General features: G+C 42.7%; 1 protein-coding gene across 1 annotated transcript in view; it reads left to right on the top strand.

Moving 5' to 3' along the window:
• The first annotated feature begins 11390 nt into the window (after positions 1–11390).
• The window catches only part of KCNK1 (potassium two pore domain channel subfamily K member 1), a 44703-nt gene continuing 35980 nt past the window's right edge, over positions 11391–20113 (top strand). Inside the window, exon 1 of the mRNA XM_067535921.1 lies at positions 11391–12226. Within this exon, the coding sequence (XP_067392022.1) occupies positions 11869–12226 (358 nt within the window). The 5' untranslated portion in view covers positions 11391–11868. The remainder of the gene's footprint in view (positions 12227–20113) is intronic.

Here is a 20113-nt window from a genome sequence, read left to right as displayed (position 1 = left end):
GCTTCCAGCTACTTTTGCTTCCCAGGCCAAGAAGATCAACTTTTCATTAACTTCCCCTTTGTCCCTTAGGTTGGTGTTTCTCAATGACCAGTCCATGGACTGTCACCGGTCCCGGAGATTTCCCTGACACAGTTTAGGAAGGCAGCAAGCTGGTCGCTGATATCAAGGTTGAGAAACACTGCTCTAGGTGGTGGATAACTCAAATGTCTCTTTGCCCTCCGCATATTATCCCAAAGTTCATTGTCTCTGTTTCAAGAGACAGGAAGGCTTCCTGGAAGTACAGACTCTTGATCCCTGTTGTAGAATCATAGGCTTATAGAAGATATGCATTGGAAGGGACTCAGGAGGTCATCTAGTCCAACCCCCTCCTCAAAGCAAGACCAACCCCAACTAAATTATCCCAGCCAGGGCTTTGTCAAGCCCCACTTAAAAACCTCTAAGGATGGAGAGTCCACCACCTCCTTAGGACACCAATTCCAAATGCTTCCCCACCCTTCTAGTAAAAAGTTTTCCTAATATCCAACCTAGACCTCCCCCACTGCAACTTGAGGCCATTGTTCCTTGTTCTGTCATATACTACCACTGAGAACAGCCTAGCTCCATCTTCCCTGGAACTCTGTTTCAGATAGTTAAAAGCTACTATCAAATTCCCCCTCATTCTTCTCTTCTGCAGACTAAACAAGCCTAGGTCCCTCAGCCTCTCCTCGTAAGTTATGTGCTCCAGCCCCCTAATCATTTTTGTTACCCTCCACTGGACTCTCTCCAATTTGTCCACATCCTTTCTGTAGTGGGAGGCCCAAAACTGGACACAATACTTCAAATGTGGCCTCACCATTGCCGAATAGAGGGGATTAATCACTTCCTTCAATCTACTAGCAATGCTCCTACTAACGCAGCCCAATATGCCGTTAGTCTTCTTGGCAATAAGGACACACTGTTGACTCATATCCAGCTTCTTGTCCACTGTAACCCCTAGGACTGTTTCTGCAGAATTGCTGCTTAACAAGTCGGTCCCCAGTCTGTAGCAGTGCATGGGATTCTTCCGTCCTAAGTGCAGAACTCTGCACTTGTTCTTGTTGAACCTCATCAGATTTTTTTTTGGTCCAATCCTCCAATTTGTCTAGATCACTCTGTATCCTATCCTTACACTCCAGGGTATCTACCACTCCCCCCAGCTTAGTGTCATCTGCAAACTTGCCGAGGGAGCAATCCAACTCATCCTCCAGATCATTAATGAAGATGTTGAACAAAACTGATCCCATCACTGACCCCTGGAGCACTCCACTTGTTACCTGTTGCCAACTAGACATCGAGCTGTTGATCACTACCTGTTGAGCCCGATGATCTAGCCAGCTTTCTATCCATCTTATAGTCCATTCATCCAACCCAGGCATCTTTAATTGCTGATAAGAATACTGTGGGAGACCATATAAAATGCTTTGCTAAAGTCAAGGTATATCGTGTCCACTGCTTTCCCCACATCCACAGAGCCAGTCATCTCATCATAGAAGGCAATCAGGCTGGTCAGACATGATTTGCCCTTGGTGAAACCATGCTGATTGTTCCTTGATCACCTTCCTCTCTTCCAAATGCCTCAAAATGGATTCCTTGAGGACCTGCTTCGTGATTTTTCCAGGGACTGAGGTTGTGATTATTAAGCAGTCATCTTGCTCGCTTGCCAGTTCTATGACTTTGCTTACCTGATATGTAAATATACTTTTCATTGCCCTCTGCTATGAAGCTGGTCAGACGTGTACATACAAATGCCTAGGGCAGCCTGGGCTTTATGCGCAGCTTGTCAAACACATTGTAAGAACATATTTCAGCAAACCGTTTATAACTCTTTGCACACACACAGTGTATTATTAGTTTGCATGATATTTTGCACAAAATCTTTCAGATATAGATTATGACAACAATGTGTTGGAGCAACGAATGTGTCAGGCCTGATGTGAGTTGTGGTACAAGATGCCCTCTGCAAGCGGGTAAGGAGGGGCTTCCAGGGTTACACTGATGTAATGTTACCAATATTTTTCAATTAAAAGTACAGCTTAGAAAATGGTGCTGAGATGTTAGTAAAGTGAGACTGAATGATAGTGAGTAGGATCACTTTAATGTTCTGTTAATGGAATAAAGATTAATAATTTAGAAGTACAGTATACTCAGTACTGATTACAAGGCATAATCAGACACTCTAGTCACTGAGGGCTACATTCTGGCTAAAGTTGTGGCCATTTGGAAAAACAAAAATCACAGTACATTCATGTGAGGTGCAATGCAGATGATGCGTCTATAAGGAAAGTGGCCAGTATCCATGTGGGCAAGAAATACTGGAGATTGCCCATTCTCTATCTTAATTTGCTTGGCCACAGTAAAAGAGGGTGTGACAAGTCCACTGGGAAGCCTGCTCAGATAGGAAAGGGAAAGAGATCACAGAGGAGGGAATGGTCTGACATATTTGATAATATCTTGCAATATCCTGGACAAACGTTATGTAATTAAGTTGAATCATATTGGATTAAGTATTTTAGGAGCTCATTGTATTAAAAATCCAGAAGTTCATATATTGTTGAGGGACTGCATAGAACTTTGTTGGGAGGAAGACAGAAGTAATGCAATCGCTGGCAAGTATTAGAAACTTCAAAGAATTTATTGGGACAATACATGTGAAATGGATTTCTTAGGAAACACATGGGGTGAGGGGAAATGCAAATGACTCACCACCTAATCCAATCTTTTGAAGCTCTGCCTTGAGCAGAAAAACACTGTTGGTTGATTACCTGTTCACAGTCTCTTCAAAGGCCCAAACTGTATAAATGAGTGACTCACGGAGTATGAGGGTTCTTGTTCTGAGTAAAGAGTGTTATGAACATGAAACCACAGGAAAACCCCAGTATGGTGTTTTGAAGGGCTGCTCATCTGTCAGAGCCCATGATGGAGTTCAAGTGATCTCTGGTAAGCTTATTAGCCTGTGTGTTGATTCTTTTATTGTTTTAATAAGTTTTCTCTGTACTGCTTTTACCTTAAGAATAAAAAGTGCTTGATTAGATTGAACTGTGTAGTAAATTAACTGTTAATTATGCTGCCATAAGAATGACCATACTGGGTCAAACCAATGGTCCATCTTGCCCAGTATACTGTCTTCCAACAGTGGTCAATGGCAGCTGCTTCAAAGAGAATGAACAGAACAGGTAATCATCAAGTGATCCATCCCGTTGCCCATTCCCAGCTTCTGGCAAACAGCAATCCCTGCCTATCCTGGCTAATAGCCATTGATGGACCTATCCTCCATGAATTTATCTAGCTCTTTTTTGAACCCCATTATAGTCTTGGCCTTCACAACAACCTCTGGCAAGGCGTTTCACAGGCTGTGTGTTGTGTGAAGAAATACTTCCTTTTGTTCATTTTAAACCTGCTGCCTATTAATTTCATTTGGTGTTCCCTTGTTCTTGTGTTATGAGAAGATGTAAATAACACTTCCTTATTTACTTTCTCCACACCAGTCATGATTTTATAGACATCTATCAAATCCCCCCTTAGTCATCTCTTTTCCAAGATGAAAAGTCCCAGTCCGATTAATCTCTCCTCATATGGAAGCTTTTCCATACCCCTAATCATTGTGGTTGCCCTTTTCTGTACCTTCACCAATTCCAATATACCTTTTTTGAGATGGGGCAACCAGATCTGCATGCAGTATTCAAGATATGGGCATACCATGGATTTACAAAGAGGCAATTTTCTGTCTTAATATCTATCACTTTCCTTATGATTCCCAACATTCTGTTAGCTTTCCAAAATTCTGTTAGCTTTCTGTCAACTGTCTTGGAAGAGAAGCCTAAAAAAGCCTGCTTAGGCAGGCTCTCTTTTGCTCGGAATATCACAAGATAGATCGGGAACTGTTCAGCCTAGAAATACCTTGGTCAGAAGGGAGAAAGATGTATGTCTCCACTCAAGAGAGGGAATGGCTGGGGAGCTGGAAGCCTGAAGGGGCACTCTTGCTGGACCATAGAGGAGGACTACAGATGCAGTTGTCCTATATTGTGAAAGATGGTACCAAAATTATGTAGATCTTCAAGAGATGGAAGAGGAATTTGAATTTGTTTTAAGAGAGAAAAGGCTAATGGAGGGATTTTGAGAAGAGTGGGTGGTGCTGCTCTTGTGATGGAAGTGAGGAAGAACTTTTTGGAGTGGAATTTTGTATAGACTGGAGAAAGAGAAGAGACAAGATTATAATGCTAGAAATTAAAGTGTTACAGTAATCAAGACAAGGGAACATCAAGGCATGGAGCCTTAGCAATGGGGATTGGAAGGAAAGAGAATTTGAATAACGCAACCACATTGTTAAACAAAATAAGTGGAATTTTAATGCTCTCTGATTTCATTATCAGTTTATTTTATGCACAAACTTCCTTTTGTTCCTTTAAAGAAAATCCAATAGGATTCTCTTCTCTTTTGGCTCTTTAGAGTACCTAAAGTTAATTTATTGTAATCAAACTCAATTTAATTAAGAAAAATCATATAGCCTCAAGGTTAGTCCTCTAGGAACAATACTTTGCCTTTCAGCAATAATGGATTTGGGATGTACTGAGTGCCACCATCATCAAATCTGTATTTGTTCATCCACATGGGTTTGCACTCTAGTAGGTAAATTGTATTCTAGTGTTACTTCATCTGTTTATCTTACATGCTGAGCGTGGTAAGATAGCATCATACTCTATAAAAATCTTGCTATTTTATATTTGCACTAGGAAGGGCAAGAGTTTAACTGCAGGGAAATAGGATAAATCATATTTTAAAACAACTTTCTGAGAGCTATTGACTAGTGTTATTTAAAGTTCTTTTGATACCTATTAAAATCTATTTTTCCCCTTTCCTTCACTGTAGGATGTCTAGATAAATACTTGTCTTGCTCAACAGTACATAAATACTGTTTATTGTGAGCTCTCTAGTCTTAATATTTTTCAAAGTTCCTCTCAAACACTGACCAAAATATAAAAGTAACTTTATCAGTGTGCTTTATTTAGGATTTTTTTCCCAATGCTTATACTAACAAGGCAAGTACTTCCTGTCATCTCATTATGGTGCATACTGTAATTGTTCAGTAAAACACAACCAATGCATAACTTGTACCTAAAAATGTATAAAGAAAATATCTGTGCTGTTTGTACTGAGAACAACTCATCTGTTTTTTAACACATGGGTATTTATAAAAGCAAAGATAAACTCCCAGGTGGTTTATCCAGTGGTGTCTGTTATTGGTCTTTGTTAGTTAAAACCCCTAGCTGGAAAACACAAGAGATGAAATCCTAGCCCCACTGAAGTCAATGGAAGTTTTGCTATTGGCTTCAATGGAACCAAAAATTCATCCAAGGAATGAATCTATTCTGTAAAGTGTTCCCATAATAATGGCCTCTGGGGTTCCACATGTGTTGTTCCTGGATGAGTTCCAGATCAAATTTGCTTAGCTTACATGTATAGAGATGTCTTGTCTAACTTCTAATTCTGAAACCTCAATCTGGGACATTATTATTATTTGTATGAATAGCAGTCTGTGCGCGGAGAAAAGCGCTGAGACTTAAATGAGAAAAAGATGAACAGCCTGGACAAAACTGGTGAAGAGCTTTGAGGGCAAGGACAAAATGTTTAGCATGAGTAAGCACTGCATCAAGTTTGAGTTCTTTACTTTTCATACATTACCACCAATAATATAAATTCTGCAGGCCAAATGATGGCCTCTGACATCTGTCCAACCTGTTAAAAGGAATGACTGGATACCGAGTTGGCCCTGCATTTGGAGTTTAAAACAATTCTGTTGATGATGCATGAATCAGAGTAGAATCCAGCTCATCATATATATGTGATGATTTTGCCACGATAACAGCAGGAAAAGCTTATTTCTATCTTTTAAAGTCAGCAGACGTGATTCTGAATACACACAGGAAACAGAGCTATTTAGTAAGAATGTGCCACTTAGACATCGTGACTTTTCAAACTAGAATTGCACTTTGTTAGCCAAAATTGTGCCAAGTGCCAGATATTCTTGGTACCTCTTCCACAGCATTTGATAAGCTCTGCATACCAACATTACACTCAAGCTTTGTGCAAGAAGAATTTCACCCTTCTATGTTGTTTGTACTATGCTGAAATGTACTATAGGATTTTCCAGAATGAATGCCATTACAATTCCATGATAGGTTAAAACACATGAAACCAAGAAAATAAAAGGACAGCATCAAAGATGGCTAAATTTAGGTGAAAACAAAGAGACACACATCTCCTTAAACCACTAAGGAATTATTTTAAAGTATTTGACCTAGAGCTCCCCAGTCAAGTGAAAGCTGAAAATGGTAACTGTTTGCATTCCCAGTTTGTGTGTATGAGAGAGAATATATACATGAAGGCCTGATCCAGGGAAATACCATAAAAATATACAGTATTTTCTGACAAGTGGATCAAATTAAGATGACACTGTACAGCACTTCATCTGTCTCTGTCAGAAATCAAGAAACCTTAATAGTAAAGGCAATTTAGTTCACCAAACTTCTTTGAGGTGCTCTGTCAAAATGTTTCCCTTAAAGTGAAAGCGTTTGAAGGATTGGTGCCTTCGATGGACAGGTTAGATTAAAAAAATTATCTTAAAAACATTTGACTATGAACTTTATATGAAACATGATTCAGGAGTGGCAAGAAGATTGTAATCGGGTTGAATGACAGTGTGGTACATTACTTTTCTGATAAGTTTGATAGGTTGTTTGTGACTCAGTGGGTGAAAATAGGACTTGGATTCAGTTTTGATTGATGAGTCAGATCACACACAGTTGCAAAAAAGTAGGACAGCGTAGCTTGTTTTCTTTACCTCTGAATAAAATTAAAGGACTACATTTTCACAAGGCTCACATCTCCAAAGTGGGTTTTTGTGCTTGTAATAACGGGTGGAGATGGCATTTGCACCCATTGATCATTTTCAAAGAAAAGTGCCAGTGGGGGTGTGAATTGGACCTACCAAAATTGTCCCTAGTGAGGAGGGATAGCCAGGAGAATGAGCTTTCCAAAGTGGCACAAGCGGGTATAAGTGGCAACTGCAGCTCTAAAATCTGTACCATAAATTGTACTCCATAATATCTCCATCAGGTGAGCAGCCCCCATCAGCTGCTCTAGATCGTATCATTAGACCAGCCATTTTTACATACTGCAGCCAGATACAAGAAGATATTACTTTGGCAGTAGTTTGTGCCTGCTTGACAGTGGAAGCAAAACACCTAACCAGCTTCAAGACTGAACTTGACAGGTTTATGGAGAAGATGGTATGATGGGACTGCCTACGATGGCATGTGGCCCATCAGCAACTGCCAGTAGCAAAAATCCCCAACTGCTGGAGACGGGACACTAGATGGGGAGGCTTCTGAGTTACTGCAGAGAATTCTTTCTCAGGTGTCTGGCTGGTGGGTCTTGCCCACATCTCAGGGTACAACTGATTGTCATATTTAGGGTCAGGAAGGAATTTTCCCCCAGTCAGATTGGCAGAGACCCTGAGGTATTTTTGCCTTCCTCTGCAGTATGGGGCATGGGTCACTTGCAGATTTAAACTAGTGTAAAATGGTGAATTCTCTGTAACTTGAAGTCTTTGAGGACTTCAGTAACTCAGCCAGAGGTCAGGGGTCTATTTCAGGAGTAAGCGAGGTGCTGGGGCCTACAATGTGCAGGAGATCAGACTAGATGATCACGATGGTCCCTTCTGACCTTAAAGTCTATGAGTCTAGGTATCAGCATTGTTCTTCTACCTCACAATGAGGATAACTTTCAGCACAAAACAGATGAAAAGAAGAAAGTGGAAACCCATTGGTCCTGGGAATGCTGCAGAACCTGACCTTATTCCCACAACAAGACTCACATGACCTAGGTTACCTGAGAGAGATTATCAGAGAACCACATCTGGCAAAGGCACAGATGAGATTGTACCCTGAATTCCCACGGAGAGTCACAAGGGATTTGAAAAGAAAACACACAAGCAGTAGAAATCAGCTTCCAAAAATGAAAACAACATTCACAAGTATTTTAGAGTTAATATTTTCAAATGTCCATACACTTATGCACTTGAACATTTTTATTGTTTTCATTTGTGTTTCTTTAAAGAAATTAACTGAAAAGGTACCTCTTAAGACAAGGTATAAAGCAGTTACAGTTAGGGGAGGGAGAAGTAATCTAGTCCCTACCTTTACTATCCCACAGTGGCCCGGGAAACAGCAGTGGGAAACAAAGCAGGTATCATCTACCTATTCCAGATCCAATAGTTGCCTCTCACTCTAACCACTCTATATTCTCCTTCTCTTCCTCCCAAACATCAGGAACTGGGGTGGTGGAAAAATGGATGGAGAGCTTACAAATTCAATAATCTGCAGCCTTTCCGGCTGCATGAGATGATTCTTCAGATGGTGATCGAGCAATCTATTTCTTTAGCCATCTCAGGGCTGGTCTACACTACAGACTTATGTTGACCAAAGTCAGCTTTTTGCACCAAAACAGTGGTGGTGTACACACTGCAATCACCCCCGCCGACCCAACTTCCCTGATTTTGCGACAAAATAAAACCACCTCAATGAGAGGCATAGAGCTTTTTGTACCAAACTTTTAGTGACAAAGTGTCAGTGTAGACACCTTTGCTTGGTTCTGTCATGGTAAATGGCACCATAATGCCCATCCTGACTACTCTGGCCATCAGTTTTAACTCCGCTGCCCTGCAGCCATCTGTTCCTCCCCCTTTAAAGTCCCAGGACTTTTTGAAATTCCACTTCCTGCTTGGTTCAGGCATGGAGAGAGCTTGCATCTCATCTTCCCAGCTGATCATGGCAGCTCTCCCGCTTGAAGCACACTGCAGCTCCTGGTCAGCATTTGGGGAGAGTCCCAGCTTCACTCCAGCCGAAGGAATTTTGATACCTATGGTCAGATTTCTCATGGCATGACATGGCAGAGAAGGGCTATGAATGGGACACATTGCAGTGCTGTGCAAAAATCAAGGAACAAGGCTAGGGAGTCAAACCATCGCTCTGGTGCAGAACCAAAGAAGATGCCACGTTTCTTCTGGACTACATTCTAAAAAAGCCTCTGGACTGATGACAAGAAAAAGCTGCCACCACTGCTCACTCAGTGTAGTGCTAGAGAGGACCAGTGATTCCTCGCCACATTTGACATTCAGACTAGGCATAAAGACCACAAAAATGTGACTGCCAGTTCAGTTTTGTGAGGGAAATTGGGAGGACCTCCAGTGCTGTCCTCTACCACTTGTCATTGGTAGGAAAATAGGAAGATGCAGACTTGGAAGAATGTGTGATCTTCTCCTATAGAACAGGGAGCTTGCAGATATGTTTATTCATGCCTCGACCCTTGGTTCAATGCCATGGGAGCATTGGCATCTGTCCCTAGACCTCTTTCTCCCATTATAGCAGCGACACGCTTCCCAGCATGAAGAAAATTAGAGACTTCGCCAGTGGCAGGGTCAGGTTTAATGAGGTAACTTTAATAGGGTTAGGAGGAAAAATTTCCTGGAGACAGGCTGTCCCATAACAACCTAATCCAGGGTTTTTTGCACCTTCCTCTGAAGCACCTACTAAATGTTGCTGTGAGTGACAAGATCCTGGATAAGATAAAATGATTTGATCCACTTGGGCAATTCCTATATCCTATGTAACCCTTATCTTGACTAGCAAAGTGAGACGGGCACAAAGTCTGATCGTACTTTCAGATTAAACTTGTTATATATCTGAATGCAAAAATATGTTACTATAATGGCGTGTCTGAGAATTTAATGTCTGAGACAAGTCAATGTCACAGTATCCTTCTCTTCGTCCCGATGTGTATACATCACTATGGAGTCTTTCATTAAATGATGCAAAGTGCAAGTGAAGATTCTGAGGCAAATGTATAATTTAGGTGGCTTTAAATTAAAACACTATCTTACCACAGTGTTGTCCAAAATTCAAAATGCCGGAAAGCTTGGTTTGAGAGCAAGAGTTTGAATACTTAAATGAAAAAGCCCAGCTTTCTTGTTCTGTGACTAATCTCCATGTCCCATACTTCTGATGATCTTTGCAGGAAAGGTCACAGAGTTAAAAGCTGTGATGCTTTTGGGCAGCAAAGACGCTTGATTTTCTCTCTAGGTAAGCGTGTGTGTGTGCGTGTGTGTGTGTGTGTGTGTGAGAGAAAGAGAGTAACTGAGTCACAAAAATGAAGAGCTGAGGAAGGAGCTGGGAGGCCAGTAGGACCTGTTGAAAGGTCGTATAGTTACAGCAGAGGTAACTGTACAGTTTCCTGTCGCCTCTCAAAAGAAGAACATTCTTAACTAACCAGTTTGTAACTTTAAAAGGACATTTGGTTGGAGGGTTGAGAAAAGGTGGGGGTTGATTGTTATATTTAAACTAAATCATTTGTCCATTCCTACCCATAATTACAACAGTGTCTATTTGATGCTGTTATATTTTGGGATACAATGTACTGTTGCTCGGTCAGACTGAATGCATTTTATGAAGGCGAAAGCTCAATGCATAATAATTATTGCTTTCATTTAAATGGCATTTTTAATTACATAAGGGATGTTCCGTCATTTGGAATTCTGGAGAATTAATGATTAAGCTGTGGGAGGAAGTGAGGCCAGGTGCATGTGTGTGTTTGTGCTCTGTGTGTTTACACACACAAATCATTACTCAGAGAGGTTTCATGACCTCTCCTTATTTAATTACTTTTAAATGCATATAGTCTTAGATGGAAGCCAGAAATGTTTGCTCCAAATGCTCCCTTCAACAGCTTTGCATCACACTCTTTTAGACAGCATTCATTATTAATCATCATTATAACTGACTTCTGTAGCACTGTTCAGGTGTATCAGTGTTTTACAGCAAATAATATATATCTTTAAAAACAATTTAGTGTTGCTGAAAGATGCTGAATTGACGGTGTTGGGATTGACATCCCCTATAACTGTACTGCTGTTAGCTGATGTCTGGGAATACATAATAAATATCCTGATTTCTAAGCATGTTGCTTATTTTAGAACCCCGAGATTACCTGCCTCTCACCCCAATTTGCTGTTTGCTTACTTTTATGTTATACATCAGGAATTCAGCATCTTGGTAGTAGCTGAGTGGGCCCTTTAATAGGCTGTACACACACACAGGCTCCAATCCCCCAGTCCTCCTGCAGGTTAAGCTTCCGGAACCGGGGCCACAGCAGAATTCCCTTTTCTCTCCTTCCACAATGGGTCTTGGTCTAAGCAGAGGATGCAAAGCAGGTCAGCTCACACACACCTGTTCTGTTTGCACCACCCCTCCGTTTTCCATCTGTCCCTGCGCTATCAGTTCCGTGTGGGGCAGGGTTTATCAACAGAGCCTTAGCAAGCTGTCCCTTATCTAGAGCCAAACCCAAGGCAGGCCGGCCCTGGGTGCACCGTGGGGATGGAAGGGGGGGGATGAGCCTAGGAGGACAGTCTCAGCCTCGGGCAGGCTTGGCTCTGGGCGTGCAAGCAGATAGCATCCCTCAAGGCGGCGGCGGCGGCTGCTGCTTTGTAGGGTTGCAGCTGCTGCTCATTACCTGAGCTGGGAAACCACGTGGGCGCCACATCAGCGGAGCTGTTTTCAGACTGAAAGTCCCCTAGAAAGGAAACAGGAAGGACCGGCGCGAGAGAGAGAGGAGGAGCGGATCGGGGCTGCCGGGGGCAGAGCGGCACGAGCCGGCGGCGGGGGGGCGAGTCAGCCTCCACCATCCCCGGCCCCAGGGCGGGCCTGAGCGTCGCCGCTGCCTCCCGCCTGGCCCGCTCTGCTCTGCTCTGCTCTGCTCTCCCCTGCCCTGTCTGCGGCGGCTGCAGGGCGGCGGCGGAAGATGCTGCAGCCCCTGGCCGGCTGCTCGTCCTGCGTGCGGCTGGTGGAGCGGCACCGCTCCGCCTGGTGCTTCGCCTTCCTGGTGCTGGGCTACCTGCTCTACCTGCTCTTCGGCGCCGTGGTCTTCTCCTCGGTGGAGCTGCCCTACGAGGACCTGCTGCGCCAGGAGCTGCGCAAGCTGAAGCGGCGCTTCCTGGAGGAGCACGGCTGCCTGTCCGAGCAGCAGCTGGAGCAGTTCCTGCGGCGGGTGCTGGAGGCCAGCAACTACGGCGTGTCCGTGCTCGGCAACGCCTCGGGCCACTGGAACTGGGACTTCACCTCCGCGCTCTTCTTCGCCAGCACCGTGCTCTCCACCACGGGTAGGAGCCGCTGCCCCCCTCCCCGACCCTCCGCGCCCTCTCCAGCCCCGTCCCCCTGTCCCCTCTGCACCTGGGGCCTGCGCCCAGGCTCCCCCCCCCCCATTCCCCTGCACCTGGGGCGTGCCCCAGCCCCCCCCCCCCGCACCCAGGTTCTCTCCCCTCTGCACCTGGGGCCTGCAGCCAGCTCCCCCCCACCCTTCCCCTGCAGCCAGCTTCCCTCCCCCCCATTCTCCTGCACCCGGGGCCTCCCCAGTCCTCTCCGCACTTGTGGACTGCTCCAGCTCCTCCCTCCCCTCCATTTCTCTGCCCCCAGCTCTCTCCCTCCCCCCACCTCCTGCATTTAGGGCTTTCCTGTCCCCTCTGCACCCCTGGACTGCACCCAACCCCTCCCCCCATTCCCCATGAACTCAGGGCCTGACCCATCCCTGCTGCACCGGTGTACTGCTTCATCTTCATCTCCTCAGGACATCCGCCCTCCCACGCGCCCGCACACACACATCTCTGCACTCAGGGACTGCCCCAGTCCCCTCCTCTGCATCCATGGACTGCTCCATCTCTCCCCCACCTCTTAATCTCCTTGTGCTCAGGGACCATCCAACTGCACCCAGGGCCTCCCTCTTTATCCCCTTCCTATACCCACAGACTCTTTCTTTCCTCCCACCTCCACACAGGATCCTGTATCCCTGCACTAGCACCTTTTCATTCCCATCCTATCTGTCCCCCTTTGTACTCAGGACCTCTCCACTTCTCCTGTGGAAGGTGCACAGAATCACAGAAAGAACCCTCTTTCTTTCCTTCCTTCCCCTTGGGAACCAGGGAAATTCTTTTAGAGCCTGAGGTCCAGTCTCCTCAGATAGTATTTGCTTTGATGATGATTTTTTTAAGGTTGCATAAACTAGAAGAGTTTTATTCAACCTACTGCTTTTTGTCAAGGGTGAACAGAGAAGGGTTTCCTGGATTGCAAAAAAGGTTGCTGGGTTTGTTGGTGGGGAAGAGAATAATTGACAACATTTACTGAAGTATCTGTTTCTTATGGGTTTGCATTTTTGGTTTACATCTGACATCAGTAGTTCACAACTCCGCCAGGAGTCTCAAACCAGTATTGGAGATTGCCGCCATGGTGCACTCTTTTTCCATGGGGTGGTTAGATAGATGGTGGATGCTGATGTGGAAAAGATTGAGAAGCACTATCTTACATAAATCAAAGTAGCCAAATACTCTTCTCATTTGTGTCAGTGTAATACCATTGGCCATGATTCTGTTCCCACTTGCACAAGTATTCACGGATGAAGATACTATGGTTTTATCTGAGCAGAGCTCAAACAATTTTTTCAGGCCCAATAAAAACTTTTAACACAGGCCCACTCCCGTAATGGGGGTGGCAGCCTGGGCCGGGCCCCCCAGGGCTTCCGGGCCCCAGTAAAGTGTACCCTTTTCCCCCTCCATGTGGGGTCCTTGTATATGAGAGCAGAATTTGCCCCCCTGACTTCAGGGGTGACAGCTTTAACTTCAGTGGAGTTGAACCAGGATAAATGAGAGGGGAATCTGGCTCAGAGAAGCTGATCTAGACTACTTAATTCAGTGTATGGAATCTACGATTTAGTGGTAACTGGAAGAAAACTAAAAACTTCAGGGTCTTCTTTCACCATCCTGTTATGCTGGTGTGACTCCACTGAAATCAAGGAGGTTATGTTGGTGTAGTATTGGAGTAATGCTGCGGTGAATCAGGACCCGGGTTCTGTCACCCTGATCTCATTCACATTATGTATAAACTGACGTAGAGAGGACAAATGGGTATTAGATTTCTTTTCACAGTGGAAAAAACAATTGCTCACCGTGTGTAACTGGAAAAAGAGCACACCCATAACTAATTCAGCATGTGCTTTCACTTTGGGTACTCTTGATTTTCATATTATTTAGTGAGTGCCAACATTGCGTTGTCTACTTATTTGTTTGAACTATACCACGATAGCTGCCCCAAGCTGTTTACCCTGTAATTAAGTTTTGAACCATCTGCTTATTTGTGGGCCAGTAGTTCAAACACACTAACACTTTTTTTTTCTTAAAGAGCTGTCATCAGCTTAAAATTCATGCCCCAGGTTCTGAGCTATTTCTGAAGGGTCCTTGGTGCAGCTCAGGGCGGAGGAGTTGACTGTGGCTTTACTCACCTTCTACAGCCCTTGGAATCTGGAACTGGCCATGGATCTTTTCCACAAATCTTTATGCCCACCTAGACTGGCTCTAAGGGTCCATTCTGGCAGATGGGGTTAGCCAGAGTGAAGAGGTGCCCTGGTAATACCCCCTCTATGCGGATACTAAAGGGGGTGTCATAGAACTGCTATGTAATTCTACACCACCCACAGAATCCCCCTATTTAAGGGGAATTGAAGGGTACTTTTACACAGGGGTAAAAGACCCGCGGCACAGCCATGGCTGACCTGGGTCAGCCGATATAGACTTGAGCTCATGGGTTTTGGGTTGTAGGGCTAAAATTTCTGTGTAGACATTCAGGGACCCTCTCCCCTTGCAGGGTCCCAGAGCTCTGGCTCCAGTTTGAGCCCAAACATCTACACTGCAGTTTTAGCCTAACAGCCTGAGCCCTGCTAGCCCAAGTCAGTTAACCTGCGAGTTTTTATCCCTGTGTAGACACATATCCATAGGTAGTTGATTAACCCAGTAATGTGATAAAATAGAATTTGTGCCGCCAACATAAATTTCTTTACCCATGTTACTGTAACACTTTCAATTCTTAAAACTGAAACAGTTTTTAAAATACAACCTATTTGTCACTATGGACCAGATTTTTAAAGGTATTTAGGCATGTAAAAATGCAGATAGGCGCTGAGGGCCCCAATTAACTCCCATTGAAATCAATGGGAGTTAGACACCTAGGTGCTTCTGGAAATCCAAATAAGAGCCTATCCATATCTTTAAGCATCTAATACCTTCCATAATGTAGCCCTATGCCCTTACTTTGGTTTTTTTGCATTTCTTTCAGTTTGAACAATGAAAATCGAAAAAGTAAATTCCTGGTGTAGTATTTTGAGTCTTCAACATTACAGGAGAATGTATTTGCGTAAAAACAGCGACTCTCATTGGGATTTTTTAAAAGTTGTGGAAATAGTTATTTTGGTTTTAGATTTTATAAAACCTTGCTTTTACAAAATTTTAATTTTGGGTCAAATTTAAGTTGACAGTGTCTCTTTAAGGGAAAGTATAAGTATTTGTACTCAGTGTGTCAGACTGCAATGATTTGAATGACTGAGTTTTAAGTGACCATTGAAACAAACAACAGAGTCCTCTTTCATAAGTGTGAGATGCTTTTGAAAACTCCCTTAAAATTGAAAACTTTCCCATTAAATACGTGAGTCTTGGCGGTATTTTGGTATGGTTAAAAAGAAGCAGGTTTGGTAGTAAGCAATTTCCTTTTTCCCTGAAAGATATCAGTGGATGATGATATTTAATGTGTCACAGTGTACTTACCTGGTCTGACTTTGATTCTGTCAGATTAGAAAAAAATACTTTTTATTTAAACAGGCAATATTTTCTAAAAATATGGACTAAGTTATGAGGTTTTTAATTAATATGAATGTTTTTGTATACACTGCAGAGATTCGTGCTTACCTTTTTATTTAGCTATGATAATCTTTGTTGGGATAATAGGAAATGAAAGTGAAATGTTTGGCATATATACAGCTAAACACTTGACAGAAATAAAAGTTTTTAAGTTACAAGCAGCATAAGTTTAGTAACAACATCCATGATTTCTAGGATGCTAAGTGAAGATTTGGAATGATAACTTTAGTAATTTAACGCACTGAACTTCTCGTTTTTTAGTAATTGTCAATTTGTCACATACAGTGAAGACTTAAGGTTAAGTACTTAATTGTGTTGACCGTATGCTGCAATGATACAATGATTAGAAATGAAAATATTGCAATGAGCCTGAGTGTTCTTAACATAACTTTTTATATTCTCCAACAGATAAGTATTTAAGAGCTATTTTTATCTTCAAATTTATATTTTGTTATATAGTATTCAGTTATATTATGGAAAATATACATTTTTATATCAGATCCTGTATACTTTTAATCTTTAATACTTTTAATGATTTCTTTTGTTGATAATCTGTTTATAAAATAAAAATGTTAATCCTCAAAATGGAAACATGGTTCTCAATAACTTTGGCAAGTTTTGCATTAGGGGACATACAACATACAAAAAGTTTAGCACCACTCAAATAAACAAAGCAGTGGGATTTGGTTTAGGACTCAACCATATCATTTAGCCACAGTTCAGTATCTTCCCCTCCCAGCTACACATCTGCATAAGGCCTCAACTGTTTAGCTGATTATATCATAGAGACCCTCAAAAGTGAATACTTGAACATACGTGCAGTCATTCCATTGCGAAACATTTTGAAAACCCCCTTTTAATGACCTTTCAAAACTTAAGTCATCTGCAGTCAAAAAACATATAGCTCCAAAACATAAGCATCAACAATGTTTCCTCTGTATGTTTGGAATTAAAGTTAATCCATCCTTATAAGAAGGGGAGAGAATTGTATTTCTTCTAGTGGCCCGAATCCAAAGACTTCACTGGGCTTTGGATCGAATCTTATATATCCGAATCCCTCCTTTCTTTACTCGAGGCAGTGGCAAAGTTTAATTATAGGTGACACAACAACATTTTAGACAGTTCTTTGTGTACCAATCTGCTCTTTTAAAAATTCAACTATTTTCCCCACATAGTCAGGTATGTGACCAGTATGGAATCTTGAAGTAAGGAAAATAAAAACGTTCTATTTATGTTTAAGAAACAATCAAATCAATTTTATTATTTTAGTTTGCAGAGGTGTATGTACAGTGCCTAGCACAATGGGACTCCATTTTTCATAGGTTTGTAGGCACTGCCATAATACACAATAATAATAATAGTAATATTGCATGTGGGTGGTAGTTCACAAGTTGATGTGTTCTGTTCTTTTGGGAATAGCAGACCTGGCTATTCTGTGAGTGTTCGACAGATAAGGGGCTGGACGCTGCACGAAAAGCTCAGAGGAGACTCAGGTTGGTGTGTGCCTGTTGGTACCTGTACAGAGAGAATGAGGCCTGGAAGGCAGTGTTTATGCTGGCAGAGGCTAGTCATTTCGGGGAGCTGATCCACACAGGCACAGACTAGACTTCCTCATTGTTAAGGGCAGGTGGTGAGGTGCCTCACAACCCTTGGGGAGAATCACTGTTGTCCTTGTCACTATGTGCTAAGAAACAATCTTTTTCAACATTCAGAAGTTAAAAATTGTTGTATATCTAAAATGTCTTCCCCCCTCTCCCCTCAAAACAGTAAGGGAAAAGGCAGGAAAGAGAATACTGATACTGAAGACCAACCAGTGAATAGCCCTGTGTTGTGAATTAAATAGCTTTGCATTCATGGAGCAGTCAAATGCTTTCTGTGAGCAGAATGAATTGGATCATCATCACTTAAGTAGATGGGGTTTGTTACATAGCTTTAAACTAACTAGAAGAGTGTAGAGGGGAAAGATTTGAATTTAACCAAAAGAAATCTGGTATGTACTTTCACCAGAACAGTGTGGAGATGAAGAAGAAAATAAAAAGATGACTAAAAAGAATTATTTAAAAATGGTGTGCTTATGCATAAATGCAAGGAGTACGTGTAATAAGCAAGGTAAGGTAAAATACCATTTGAAAACAATTCAAATTGGCTGGATATGTGCATTATCACAGGGATTAAAAACAGCCTGAAGGACAGGCACACAAAGGATAATGACAAATGGCAATGCAATTAGTTTAAGGAGGCTCCAGCAGAGTATAGTTGGGACTGGGTTTAGGTTCTTTTTTAGTAACTTTAATTCCTTCATATAAAATTTCAAAAGATGCACAGAATCAAATATGAGCAGAGTACAGACAAAAGGAACTCACTCACTAGATACCTGCAACATAAACCACTTAAAATAATACATGAATATATTTTAAAAAATCATATTAGTTCATTGGAAGTGAACTAATACTTCATCTAGAAGTATGAACTGCTTAAGAAGCTGGCTCAGAGAGAGGTGCTTGCTGCATGGCAGGGTGCTAGCTGCCGTGAGTGGGCCTGCTGATGGCAATGACTCTGCTTGCAGTTGTTGGTGCCCTACTATGTAAGTCAAAATTTAATGGTAAACACACACTTTATTTTAATTTAAACAAACAAACAAAAAATGTGTCCAGGATGTTGGTCACAGTCCCAAGTAATGCATGTTGCCTGTTAGTGTGCAGTTTTACTCCATCCCTTTATTGTATGTTAGAAATGGGAAAGTCTGTAAGAGGAAATAGAATGAAAAAAGGAAGGTGATGAAAGGGTTTGAAGAAGAAAGAAGGTAGGTAGTTACCTCTGTTTATGAAAGCTGAGCTGGTAGGCATGAGGGAGCATACAAGTTGAGAAATCACAGGCCCAACAGATTAAGACCCTACTTTGTGCTCCAGCGTGGGAGATATCTGATGTGAGAATGTCTTGCAGCATTTCCTGGGAATGGGAGAATAGGTCTAGGCTGGCTGGCTGACTTTTTTATTTCATTACAAGCTTGGACACAGGTTTCACTTTCCACTTGGCCAATGAGGATCGGGGACCTCTTGGTTCTTTCCAGCATCTCAGTGTGATGGAGCTGTGAGAATACATTTTACAAAGTAGGATAATATGGGGTTGTCTTCATTCAGGATGACAAGGTGGAGGGTTGCAGAGGGGATGAGGGGGAAGTTTAGTGCTTTCGTAATGCCAGTGCACATACTTGTACTGGAGTGGAGAGGAGATCTGGCTAGACGAGAGGAACTGTGATAATGAGGTGAGTGAGTTGTTACCCCTCCAACATGCCTCTGAATATGGCAGGGTTGATGTTTACAACATGGTGGGTGTGTACCAGAATGTCTTCAGGAACTTATCTTGCATTAGCTCTAATTTGGGTGATGAGTAGGTATTTTATATTGTGCTACACAGAAAAAGTGATGTGCTAAGTTAAAATTTCTGGATAAGGATGAGTATGAGATACCAATAGATAAATGCTAACCATGGTCAGACCTCTGTAAATTACATGGTTAGGGAAGGGATCAAGAAGAAGTGTATTTCAATATGGTGAGTTTTGCATTAAGGTAAAATAAATGCTTAGGGTCTGATAGGCAAATGGTATAATCCATTTTTGGTTACATCTGATATAGTTCAAATATCATTGGACACCCAAAGACCATTCTCCATTATGTCTAGTTTTAATTAACATTCTTATTAAGGATTTTGAAGTGAAGTTAAACAGTGCATTTAATTACAGAAGATATCATCAAATTGGGAGAGGTTGCTAGCACCAGTGAAGACAGAGGGGTAACACAAAGCAATGGGGAAAGGTTAGCAATACAACACAGGGTTAGATCGCCCTTTCCCATGGGGGCAGGTGAAGGAGAAGGAAAACTCCCTGCAGCTCCCCTCATGGAGTTCCCCCATATCATTCTATCAGGGGTGCCCTCCATTACCCCTCCTACTCCCAGTAGCATAGACCCCAAAACCGTTGCATCCCTCTAATATCCATGCAGATCCCAGGAAGGCAGTAGGAGGCCAAGGCCCCCTGTGTCTCTGGAGCACCTGTGGCTGACTGTCCAGGTCCCGATACCTGGCAGTGTGGCTTCTACTGAGCTGAGCTAAGAGGGTTACAGGTGTCTATAGGGAACCACCTTCTAAAAGGGGGGAGGCTCCATCAAACAAGTAATGGGGCCCTAGGCCGTGCATTTCTATGTTAAGTTCTGCAAGTCCTGAGGAAAATGGCACATGGCCCAGCCCATCTACTCTCTGGCCGGCTTGCCTAGTCTCTACCCTCTCTTCCTGTACAGAATCTTCGTTCCATAA

This window comes from Emydura macquarii, unplaced genomic scaffold (assembly GCF_026122565.2).
Source record: "Emydura macquarii macquarii isolate MOO-44397 ecotype Brisbane River unplaced genomic scaffold, CSIRO-AGI_Emac_v2 contig_3517, whole genome shotgun sequence".
Taxonomy (NCBI): Eukaryota; Metazoa; Chordata; order Testudines; family Chelidae; genus Emydura; species Emydura macquarii.
The sequence above is the reverse complement of the archived record's forward strand: the minus strand, read 5'-3'. Positions and strand labels throughout refer to the sequence as shown.